Source organism: Centroberyx gerrardi, chromosome 22 (assembly GCF_048128805.1).
Source record: "Centroberyx gerrardi isolate f3 chromosome 22, fCenGer3.hap1.cur.20231027, whole genome shotgun sequence".
Taxonomy (NCBI): domain Eukaryota; kingdom Metazoa; phylum Chordata; class Actinopteri; order Beryciformes; family Berycidae; genus Centroberyx; species Centroberyx gerrardi.
In genome coordinates this window covers 11071939-11083770 of record NC_136018.1, presented here as the reverse complement: position 1 = coordinate 11083770, position 11832 = coordinate 11071939, and the positions used below count along the sequence as shown (strand labels likewise).

The 11832-nt window shown below is 43.6% G+C and overlaps 3 protein-coding genes across 3 annotated transcripts; 1 reads left to right on the top strand and 2 right to left on the bottom strand.

Moving 5' to 3' along the window:
- The first annotated feature begins 462 nt into the window (after positions 1 to 462).
- urad (ureidoimidazoline (2-oxo-4-hydroxy-4-carboxy-5-) decarboxylase) lies at positions 463 to 1551 on the top strand. Its single transcript, XM_071913795.2, has 2 exons — positions 463 to 637; positions 1103 to 1551. Exons 1-2 carry the CDS (start codon positions 463 to 465, stop codon positions 1447 to 1449), a joined length of 522 nt encoding a protein of 173 aa, XP_071769896.2. The 3' UTR covers positions 1450 to 1551.
- An 846-nt stretch (positions 1552 to 2397) lies between these two features.
- pdx1 (pancreatic and duodenal homeobox 1) lies at positions 2398 to 5950 on the bottom strand. The gene is made up of 2 exons (XM_071913790.2): positions 5529 to 5950; positions 2398 to 2780 (listed from the first exon to the last, which is right to left on the bottom strand). Exons 1-2 carry the CDS (start codon positions 5905 to 5907, stop codon positions 2398 to 2400), a joined length of 762 nt encoding a protein of 253 aa, XP_071769891.1. The 5' UTR covers positions 5908 to 5950.
- Positions 5951 to 8660: 2710 nt separating this feature from the next.
- Positions 8661 to 11482, bottom strand: LOC139923091 (uncharacterized). Its single transcript, XM_071913793.2, has 3 exons — positions 11357 to 11482; positions 10654 to 10728; positions 8661 to 9371 (listed from the first exon to the last, which is right to left on the bottom strand). Exons 1-3 carry the CDS (start codon positions 11380 to 11382, stop codon positions 8840 to 8842), a joined length of 633 nt encoding a protein of 210 aa, XP_071769894.2. The 5' UTR covers positions 11383 to 11482; the 3' UTR covers positions 8661 to 8839.
- Between the last annotated feature and the right edge of the window lie 350 nt (positions 11483 to 11832).

The following is an 11832-nucleotide window of genomic DNA, read 5'->3' as shown; positions in this document are numbered from 1 at the left end:
ATGGGATTTATATATTACACTGTGTGTTTGTTCTTTTGAAGATTAAGTATTAGGCTATAGGCTACCTGCAATAAAGTATTTTTAAAAATCCCAGTAGTAAAACGCTGTAGATTGCAAACAGAAGTAGTCTAGGATAACATGTGGCTCTGTCTGTGTGCTAGATGGCGCCAGAGATCAGAGTTTGCATGTTTGAGAAGCTCTGTGGCCATTTGCATCTAAAATGTGCTTGACTAACGGTGACTGTGGGGGCTGAGGGCACAAACTTAAAATTTAGACCTGGCCAAAAAGGACACTTTTTGTAATCGATACCAAAAGACCAGGTGCCCAAGCCCCACCCCCCGTGCATGTGCATGGTGTCCAACAGTGCATTAACCCCCATAGCAGGGGGCTTTTACTTTGGCATGTCCGAAGGTCAGTAGGCTACTGCCTGTGCAATAACTGGAGAGCGTCCCCACAAACAACATGGACATAAGCGCAGTAAATGCTCTTTCCTACGAGGATTTTGTTAATATTCTCGGTAATGTGGTGGAGAAATGCCCCATTATAACGGCCGCGGTGTGGTCGAGGCGTCCCTTTGCGAGCCTGGCTGCCTTGGAGGCCACCATCAATGATTTCATCGAGGCTCTTCCAGAATCAGGTTGGTCATGCATTTTATTTTATTCACAAATCATCGTTAATCTGCGTTTTAGCCCTGCTGAGGGTTAGACTGGCTGTTCAACATAGCTTTCCCAGGCCAGTTGCGCACAAAACACAAGATCTTTTCCTGCGACTTGGGAGTTTTTGTTGCACTTCTTTTAATATCCTTGTTTATGACAAACCTGTTTAAAAACGCTCTCTAAATAAACTTGACTGATTTACATAAATGCAGCTTTAATAGTCTAGTGGTTAGGGAGACCGTCCCGTCATTAGCAGATCTCAAGTTCAATCCCATTACATCCACATGGCCTATGGAAGTGTTCTTGAGCAAGGCACTGAACCTGCTGACCTGTTGATTCAAGTCGTATAAGAGCGTCATCTAAATGTCGAACATGTAAATGTGATACCAAGAAGCATGTTGTACAGTGCAGACGGAGTGCAGTAATCAGTCTCCATGTGTGTTCAGGTAAAGAGGGGATCCTCAGGTGTCACCCCGACCTCGCGGGCAGGGACCTCCAGAGTGGCACTCTGACCCGGGAGTCGCGCGAGGAACAGGCACGAGCCGGACTGGACACGTTGAACTCTGCGGAGGTCTCGCGCATGGCCCGACTCAACGAGGAATACAAGGAGCGCTTCGGGTTCCCGTTTGTTATCTGCGCCCGGATGAGCGACAAGGAGACCATCTTACGGCAGCTGTCCGAGCGCCTTGGAAACGAGCGCGCAGTGGAGAGAGCGCGCGGCGTCGAGGAGGTGAAAAAGATCTGTCACCTGCGTCTCCAAGGGCTCGTGCTCACTGACGCGCACAAGTTATGAACCTCTAACTTATTTTTGGATTTACATGGCATTTCACCGGTGCCAATTTTCTTACCATCTCTAAAGCCTAACATTAATGCCCTATGATGTATATTGTAAACTGGGATGGTTAGTTTATTCTGAATTACGCACGATGTTATTGTTTTTAAACATCTAGTAAACATTCATTCATGCTTCCATCATTCATCCATATTGAATTCTTCAAGCAATGTGACACATGGATCATTGATTTTAGTTTAACAATTGATATGTATAAAATTGAACATTGATATAGGCCTATACTTTATTCGTGACATAGTCATACTATATACATTCATAAACTAAACTTGATTGTACTGCCACTCATTTCTCTGAGGTCAAAAAGAATACAAAGGCGTACTCATGGCAGACAGATTAGCCCATAACACCACAGTTTGTGTAAGCAGCTGAATCCATGTAGGTTCTGCCTCCTATGAGAAAAAAGAGAGGTGGTCCTTGCATGATTTGGTAATGTTCACATCATTGTCATTTGGTTGTAGCCTATGTCCCAACAGAAGCTCAGACCCATGGCGAAGTGGGATCACAGAAATGCCCCTCTAGTCATTTATGACAGTGGCTCCCAAAGTTGGGGTCTGGGGTCCACCAGGGGTCCATGAGGGGGTTCCATTTGGCCCGCAGTAAAATGAGGAATAGTTTCAAGTCAATATTATTTCACTTGTGACTTGTGATTATAGGTTTCATCCTCTCATCGCCCCACCTACAATATATCATTTTGTACAAAGTTATATCTAACAACATAAATCCTCTCAGATGGGGGTTCCTTGGACATACTCTTATCAGATGGGGGTCTAATGTGTACCTATTTGGGGGTCCTTCATATAAAAAAAAGTTTGGGGATTCTTGTGATCTGAGTTTGGACGCCAGTCTTGAGAATAAGTGCCTCTTGGTGTGTCTGAACCTCCTGGAGGTCTAGGCGGGCTCTCCGGAGCCGGAGCCGGAGAGAGCGTGGCCGTGCAGGGGAGAAGGAGGGGGGGTGGTGTGGGGTCCGTTAGTGGAGGTGACCCCGCCGGCACCCTCCCTCAGGTCCCCGGAAGTGATGGAGGAGTCCTGGTCAGGGTCGGTCCCGCGCGCCCTCCTCCGGTCCTCCTCTTTCTTCCACTTCATGCGCCGGTTCTGGAACCAGATCTTGATGTGGCGCTCGGTGAGGCTGAGGGTCAGCGCCAGCTCCACGCGCCGCGGCCTCGAGATGTAGCGGTTGAACAGGAACTCCTTCTCGAGCTCCAGCAGCTGCGCGCGCGTGTAGGCTGTCCTCGTGCGCTTGTTCTCCTCCGTCTCCGCCATCACGTACGGCCCTAGATAGATAGAGAAAGACAAACAGGCACACAGACAGACAAAGGAGAAGAGAGGAGAGGGTGAGCTTCTATGTTTTATAGGCCTACAATGTTAATGTCAATGAGATAGCAAATATATAGACTATAACCCAATATATCAAACTAAACTCCGCCATAGGCAACCTTAGCCTAAGTGAATCCTAATTGATCTCACTTGGATCAGAAATCTATTTGGAAGCATAAGCCCATCTAAAAAAAAAGTCACAGGAGGGAAGCACTCAGGACCAGTGTTCCCTCTGAGCTGTGCGCATTTGGTGACCCAGTCTAAAAATTCATCACAGTGACCAAAAATAGCTTCACATCTTGCCCGTCAGAAGTCATTGCTCCACTTGTCACATGCAGAAATTAACTCGATAAAAGCGGAGTTTATTAGATGATAGGCTATTAGATGCCGGGGCTGTGCCATACCAGAGGGCAGAGATACTCAGACATTTTCATGTCACAGACTCCAACAGACCCACATTAGGCCAAGGACCTCCGTTTAATGAGGTTTTGTCCCAGGGACCCAAACGGGCAAAATTTTGTTGTCACTGATTTTGTATAGCCTGCTATGTTAAACTTTCTCAGCTACGTGGGGGAGATTGTGATAGTGAAACCATTGATTCCAATACTCATTCTTATATATTCCCTCATTGGGATAATTTCTAGTAAATTAAATTATAGTGAAATGAAACTTCCTAATTTTGCTGGGCCCCCTGATCCCCTCAAGGAACCCTGCGAGTCCCCGGACCACACTAGAGAACCACTGCCTTACGGTTTAGTGAACTGACTCCTCTGAGGAGCCTGGCGGCTCACACTATAATGAGCGTAAACAGTGTTCAACACAGTCTAGCGAAAAGATATTTTATTCCATCAGCAACAAAGTGATAAGGAATAACATTGATTGAGCTTATGGACAAATACATTTCGCAGTTACACAGATATTTGGAGCCATTTTGGACAGTTGCTGGACAATATAGCTTTCTAAATTAAAATGTAAAACCTGCAAACATTCTAATGACTAAATACTCCCCAAAATAAATTAAAGAATTAAACTAATTACTTAGAAATTTAATTGAACAATATACGAGTACCAACATTTCTATGATCCGTAGGGCCAGGCTACGTGTTCCTTCTGCGTAAAACTAAGTGGATCACATTTTGAAGATCAAAAAAATGTAGCCTTGACACAGATAATATTTGCGTTGATTAAAATTGAAAACACACAGACTTATGCCTGAACAGTTGCCTACGTTTTTTTTAAATATATATTTTTTAACTTATAAAATGTAACAAGCCTGTTGTAACCATTTTTGTGAATGAAAGCAATCACGTGTAGTCTACATTGACGCAAGTATTCATTTTGTATGGCACGATATTGAGATTTTGAATGAGAGTTTTTGGGCGCTCTCACTTTTTACGCACAACCTTCAGAGGCTTTGTATCTCCCTAGACTTATATTTCAGTTCTTTAGAGTGAAAGACCTTTTTTTTTTTTTTTAAATTCAATTTCTTTAAAGCTTATCATGAGATAGCTCGATTTACTAGAATTAAGCTATATGATATAAATTAATAATAATAATAGGCATAATTACTATGCCCAATCAAAGGAGTAACAACAGTTAGAATTAATTGTGGCCTATTTAATCATATTTTTAATAACATCGTGAAAGAAATGACCACAAAATTACAATGTCGCAGGAGGCCTTTGTAGCCTGCCAACGTTTAAGACTATGGTTCATTGATCAAGTAGGACTTTGTCTTATCAAATCAACTAAATAATAAGCAAATAAGCAAATAATAATAAGCAGGGTGAAATTCTGCTGAATCATTTGCTAAGATGGACTTTCCTTTCACGGGAAGAACTCGTGGAGTCCATGCGTATTTCATCTGAAGAAAGTTTGTGGCCTAAAACTTTATACTTGTCCCTTGGGCAAGCCCGCTTAGGAACACACTTCCATCTGGTGTAATTAAAGGGAAACGTCTATAAGTAAAATGCCACCCCACCTGTCAGGCAGAAAAGTTTGATAAATTAAATTGTTCGGATCGATAACTTTGTGTAGGCTGCAAGCTTTGGCTGGATAACAAAGTTTATAAAATGGCCGGATACAGCCATTCACTGTTAATCCCTAGCCTATGTTTTTTTTTAATTTATTTATCACTACATCAATCAAAAAACGACTGTAAAATATTTGAGCATTTTGTAATAACAGTCTACTACATGCAGGCTGACGGCTTACGATATCGCTGCCATGATTTGTGAAAATAGGCCTTATAGACAAAACGTACATTTTTATGACGATAAGACCTGATGAAAGCACTGACCTTCCCGGCCTTTTACAAAATGACTGACAAGGTAAACTGAAACACCCAGGATAATATTGTTGGGAACATGATGTCATTTAGGCCTCAGAAACAGTCAATTCAAATTTCTCCACTCGTTAGTGCTCTAGAGTGCTCCAGAGTAGGCTAAATGTTTGAACCAAAATGACACATATGTAGGCTACTTATGAAATGAAACATGGCTTTGTTTGTTATTTTCAGGACTGATAAATCAAAGAGTACCACTTCCTGAGAAACTCCCTATATCTTTACATTTGACCTGTAGGCTATTCAGTGATTTTTTTTTCTGCCAATCTTACTTTCATTTTTAGACCTGTTCGTTCCTCTTCCTGTTGTTATGATCTCAAATAAACGGCGTAGTGATTTGAAGCGGTGTGTGAGGAATTACCTGCCCATTGGCCCTTCCAGGTGTGTGCGTGGGATTTGGTGGTTTTCATCCAGGGGAAAGGGAGGTGATATCTGCTCTGTTCCCCCGTGTCTCCGTACCCTCCGGCAGGTGGGAGAGGCTGCTGCTGCGGCCCCTGAGGGTGGTGGAGCTGAGGCACACCTGGATCATCCCGCATGGGTAAACTATAAGAGGGGGCAATGTCAGGAAGGCCGGCCTGGTCCAAAGCTCCCATGGACGGCGTGCTGTAGACAGAGTGGACCTGCCTGCTCATGTAGAGGCAGGGCGGCGGGCTGTGGCTGTAGTCCTCACCCTGCGATCTCTGGTAGGCGCAGGAGTCTTTAAAAACCTGCGACGGGTAATAATGATCTTCCCGATTCATGGCTGCCGAGGAACCGAGGCTCTGGAGCGGTTTGCGCACACATGTACCTGCGCCCTCCTCGGCGTGGACCTTCTGCTCTACCTGCTTCTGGCGCAACTGCAGGCCCTTGCAGCTCCACAGGTGTGTCACACAGTCACCATGTGACTCTGCAGCGCCTAAGCCATTGGTTTCACTGTTTACTCAAAACGGCAGACCTAGTCCCTAGTTTCCAGGATATTTTCCTTGGGACCGCAGCTTCTCGGGTTTTCAGTAGGCTAGTTGAACGGAGCTGACCGTGAGCGCGCAAATCAATGCCTCTCGGTAAACACCGCACTGTTTACCTGGCATCCACCTGCGCTCGCCCCCCACGGCGGCAATAGACAGGTGATCGGGGGAATCTGCCGGACCCGGGAGCCCACCTCTGTCCGCGGAGAAGAGGGTTAATGAGGTCCTTATCAACCAGACTGTAGCCTAGAGAGCACGAAAGAAACAAGATCGCGTCTAGTCTCGAGATTTTATTGGACTGTCGTCAAACAATGAAGCCATCGACAATTTATATGGATAGTATGGCGCTTGTCAGTATACTGTGGCTGATAGGATATGGGGAAATCGATAGGTATGGGCGCAAGCATTGGTTGACCTCCGAGATAACAGACTTGGATGGAGAGACAGTTGTCTTGGAAACTAGGATGAAAGGCTCAAACACCAGGCCTGTTTCCACAACCTTTTTCATGTGTCTACACCTAACATCTAACTTGGTGACTTTTAAAATGTACCCATTACACTTCTGTAAATGCATCATTTAACACCATTTAACGTGTCTAGGCCCATGGTCGCTGCATGATGGGTCCTCGGCAATAACAAACAGACCTGCAGCTCTCACTACTCACTGCACTCTCGCCATGTTTGCTGGCCATTATGCCGCCGTGTTTTCGCCCCATTAAACAACACCCCTCGTGGTAAACCAATTAGGTTGGAGTGAGGAACAGAACTCAATTAACGAGTGTGGCGCGTGAAACGTGTCTCCACAACCCGTGAGCCCACTGGATCATAATGCAACATTTTAAGCCTTTGCCACATGTTCGGTGTAATTTACCTATTTTTCAGGCAAATTGTATAGGACGACCAGGCTTTTACCTTGATAGGAATATCAACAGGCTATTTGCACTGAGTTCTTCAAAAGCAATTATAGCACTTTCCACGGTATCTTAATGGGGCACTCAGCGATGCAATAAAGTTCAAGTAAACCAATTCCATACAAATCACCCCATGTACTGTGGCTTAATGGTGTTTATATTTGATCATTGTTTCAAAGAGGAAGGAAACAGTTAACCGAAGCTATTCTCCACTACAATGGAGATGGACAACGTGGTTTATGAAGCATGACGGGCGTAAAACGCAATTTAGTCGACTTTCCAGCTACAGTATTTTGCGTAATGGCTTAAGCGAGAAGTAATGCAGCGCCACTTTGCTTCATAATAGGCCTATGGCTAATCAGGCCAAGTTATTGACCAAAGAGATTGACAGTTTCAATGTTTATAAAAAGCTCTGTGGTTGAGGAACAATAAAATGGTAAAGCTTAACTGCATGGAGACAGGCCAAATGGACAGAACAGGTATAAACAGCAGATGGAACAGACTACAGCCTCGATACTTTCAACGCTTGAGCAAATGTCCACCTGTTGTCCTGGAAGCCCATGACCCGCTAAAACGTTTGCACAAACTATTGGGCCAACAAAATAAATGGAGTTGAGAACAGCACAGTTCACCAATACAGCCTGCATGCGTGTTTTAATCAATGAATTAGGGCTACAACTATCCTAAACCTATAGTATAGCCTATATATTAATTCATATTAATTTATAGGTTATTTCATCTTATTAATGAATCAATATTTCTTAATTTATAATTTAACTTTTTAGATTTATGAATCTATGTAGGCCTATGTATCGGTGTTATTATTATTATTATTATTATTATTATTACTACTACCCTATTGCTATTATTATTAGTTGTTGTTATTATAGCGTTATTCAACTGATTACTATTTAATAGCATGCGGAAACCATGCTACCAGAAGTGTCAGGAACCTGTAGGAGTGTCAGGGAAACAAGACTATTCCTTTTCTTTCACAAACAAAGCCGTTTCTGATAGCTGGTATATACATGTCAAAAAGTTGGAGACACGATAAAATGTGCTTACCCAGTGGCGACAGCATGGCTTATGTAAACATTGCCAACAGTGAGTAATGACAGAAGAATGCTAATGACATTATAATTGAAATCAGACCTCCTCTAGGTGAAAAAAATACACCAAACCATTAATCACTCAATGTGAGAGAGGAGAGCATGGTAAATTACGCCTCACAAAAAAACAAACTAAATCAAAAAATCAAAGTCTGCAGCCTACTGTGGGCCTTCCTTTGAATTTTGTCATAAGTCCATATGATTCACGAGGCTACCGAGGACACTTGACATTTGATACGCTCTCATTTCAGTGGAAACCCTTTAAATGAAAGAGTAGTTTGACACAAACAACACTGAATTATCTTGGTCACTGGCTGTAAGCGCAATTTAAGGGAATGATGCTGCAATTAATTCACCTAAACCTGCACCAGTAGGCCTACAACACGGCTGTGACTTCAAGACCCAATTCATTAATAAATAAATAAAAATAAAGGTCCTCTCCAATCTAATCAAAAATCAACACTTGTTGCACAAGAATGAGATGCAATTATAGGGCTGGTATTTGAATGATGAATACTCCAGTCCAGGAAGAAAAGATACTTTAATTAAAAACACCAGCTTTACCCTTTGACAACATATCAGTCAGTTCTCTTCCCTGACTTTCTGAAAAAAAGAGAAAAAAAAGCTCTAGTCCTTTTTTTCTTCAGTATCAGAAAGGCAGCAGGAAGCAGCTGCGGACCTTTGCAATAAAAAGCAAAGTATATACCGTCATTTCTGGCTCCTTCCACTGTGCGCGTGCCCAACAGGTGAGCGTGAGCAGCTCCTATCGACACGCCCCGCAGAGCTGCCGGCAGGGCAGCTCTGCGGGGCGTGTCGGCCGGTCAGAGGGCAGCTGTGGTGGGAACGGCCGTATTCCCCGGAGGAGGAGTGCGCCTCACCTGGAGAGAGGTCTTTATGAAATCTGTGTGTGTCACTGTCTCTGTTCTGAACATCTTTCCTGTGTCTCTGGTCTCTGTTGGCTTTGTCTTTATGCCTATAGCTTCTGTCTCTGTCGTGTCTCTTATCGTTATCGCCGCCGTCCCTGTGGTGATATTTCTGCTCCGTGTGGCCTCCATTAGCTCTGTGATCTCTGGGGGGTGTTCTGCTGCGGCTCCTGTCCCGGGACTGGGACTCGCTCCTCGGGCGCCCTCTTGTGGCGGACTGTCCCGCACTGGACCCAGTGGAGCGGCGCTGCAGGCCGGTGGAGCGCAGCGTGTTGAGAAGGAAGCGCTTGTTGGTGCTCCGCAGCGGACACTTCATCCTGACAGACCAGAGGGAACGGGACACACTTTCAACTCCGACATCTGGCAGCGTGACACACCAAGTTACACCTGTGTAAAATTCTACTAGTCTGCCAGTCCGTGACAAATAAGCAAGGGTGGAAGTAATCACATTTACTCACATCACTGTAATTGAGTAGCCTTTGTGTGTACTATACTTTTTTGAGTATTGTTTAAAGTCAGTAATTTTACTTTTACTTAAGTACATTTTCACTTAAGTATTGCATTTTAAACCACATCCATTACAGAGTACAAACTTTGTGGCTCTCCATAAGCAAAAGAAACTGGACAATCGTAAATTGGCCAATTGTGGAGCTATTGACAGTAAATGTCCAGTCAGCAAAGAAGAGAACAGTAATCTGTCTTTACTTTGTTTGTAACCAAATTTTCCAATTAAAATAATCCAGTTTGAGCTCTGTCCTCTGTCCATCTAACAATGTTCTCTTTTCAAAAAAGTAGGCTATCTCAGTAACTTAAAGTACATTTTAAATGAGCTTCTTTGTACTTTTACTTAAGTAGATTTTTACACCAGTGCTTTTACTTCTACTCTTTCCACCACTGCCAATAAGAATCACTTTAATTTGGTTTGGCTTTATTTGCACATTAATAAATACTAACAAGCAAGATCAATACATAACACATGTATGCAGGGAGAGTCCCCTAAAACCCTCTAGGGGCTTAAGGGTTAGTGGGTTTCCCTTAATAAATAAAATTATGTATATATCAAGAAATATTAACTCATATATTAACCCTCCCATTTTGCCAAGTTCAACGGGTGCACAAGAAGTATTAACTGGTTAATTGGTGCTGACACATAACAAGACAGTTACACAATATAGAGCTAAATAGAGCTAAAGGAGTTCCTATAATTAGAGTGCCTATCCTTTACTGTACTATATTAATCTGTACTGTACCTTATTTTATCCTGTATTATTGTAATATGCTTTGGCAACACCCAATACTACTTGGTTCATGCCAATAAAGCTTTCTCTGAACCTGAATCTGAAATCTAGAGCATTGACACACTGGGTGCAGTGCAGACAACACAAACTGTATGACAGCAGACTAAACACAAATATACACCACAAGTATAATATGTTCAAAGCAGAAGAACTGTTCCAGTGTAGCAGCACTGGCACAGCAGGCGTCAGTGTCGGTACAGTCACAGATGCACAAAGTACAGCTACGCTGATAAGTAACAGCACAACATGCATAAATTACAAATGTGTCAAGGCTGATACAGATGACAGGTCAGATACTCACCACCCTGCAGGGCCCATGGTCTCAGCTCTCACCCGAGCCCTGCTAGTCTCCCTCAGGAGCTCCTCTACTGCACGCCTGGGTGGATAAAAATAAAGAGCAATAAGATGATTCATAAAAAGAAACTGAGTCATGCAAAGGAGAAGAAGTGTTTGTGAGAGTTGAGGATAGAGATGGCACAAAGACGTAAGGAGGGAGCCAAGTGGGGGAACAATTTAATTAAGTGAGAGAAAACAGAGGAGAGGAGAGAGAGTGAATCATTAGTCAGTGAATGAGGGACAGCGTGTCCTGGTTTGACCTGCGCTGCTGAATCAGCAGTCTCGGTAGAGGAGACTGTTTTAGCCGCCGACCTTTAACCACACAGCACAGACTAACGTTAGTAATGTGCAGGGAGGTATGAGGCAGTATTTCTTCACAACCACCACCTCTAAATCTCTCTCTCTCTCCTTCTCCCCCTCATTCCACCTCCCTCTCTCTCTCTCTCTCTCTCACACACACACACACACACACACACACACACACACACACACACACACACACACACACACACACACACACACACACGTACAACACAAAAAACACAGCAGCTGTCGACCAAAAATACCCGTCCTAGTTAGGGACGGAAGGATTTTAGGGTTACGGAAGAAAGCTAGCTAGAAATGTAGAGCATATACACAGAAGCTAATGCGTTACCAAGGTAACATACTTCTCCAGTTCACCCTCGTCTGCCATCGTGTCGTGATCAAACACAGGTTATGAGTTAGGCTAACTTAATAAGTCTGGAGACTAAAATTGAAACATGTACATCTTTGTTTACTTCTCCGCGGGGACTTTCAACCGAGGACCCCGTGATTTTCTGACCTTAGCGATGCCTCGCCAGTTCCAATAACAATTTCAAGTCGTTTTTGACACAATACAACAACTGTCTAGACAGTATGGATCAAATATATTTAGAAACACGCTTACTTACATTGTATGGTTGAGATAAATATTTAAATAAATGAAACTAATGTATTTCTATTGGGTTTTTTCCCCCCCTGCCTTTTTGATCAGGCAGTTTGAAAGCCACCTCTGATTCGGCTTTGGATTGACAGCTTCAGGTCCCGCCCCTCTCCCTGACGGACAGGGGAACTGAAGCGATGGGCGGTCCACCGCCGCGAAAGGCACGGGGGCGTTTTCGTG

What these genes read in the sequence shown, in the direction of transcription:
- urad (XM_071913795.2), top strand. Translation starts at nt 463, where the DNA reads ATGGACATAAGCGCAGTAAATGCTCTTTCCTACGAGGATTTTGTTAAT. An exon ending in CGAGGCTCTTCCAGAATCAG is followed by an intron (nt 638 to 1,102) that starts GTTGGTCATGCA and finishes ATGTGTGTTCAG; the next exon opens with GTAAAGAGGGGATCCTCAGG.
- LOC139923091 (XM_071913793.2), bottom strand. Translation starts at nt 11,382, where the DNA reads ATGGCAGACGAGGGTGAACTGGAGAA. An exon ending in GACGAGGGTGAACTGGAGAA is followed by an intron (nt 10,729 to 11,356) that starts GTATGTTACCTT and finishes TTATCCACCCAG; the next exon opens with GCGTGCAGTAGAGGAGCTCC. An exon ending in ACCATGGGCCCTGCAGGGTG is followed by an intron (nt 9,372 to 10,653) that starts GTGAGTATCTGA and finishes CTGGTCTGTCAG; the next exon opens with GATGAAGTGTCCGCTGCGGA.
- pdx1 (XM_071913790.2), bottom strand. Translation starts at nt 5,907, where the DNA reads ATGAATCGGGAAGATCATTATTACCCGTCGCAGGTTTTTAAAGACTCC. An exon ending in CTGGAAGGGCCAATGGGCAG is followed by an intron (nt 2,781 to 5,528) that starts GTAATTCCTCAC and finishes CTATCTATCTAG; the next exon opens with GGCCGTACGTGATGGCGGAG.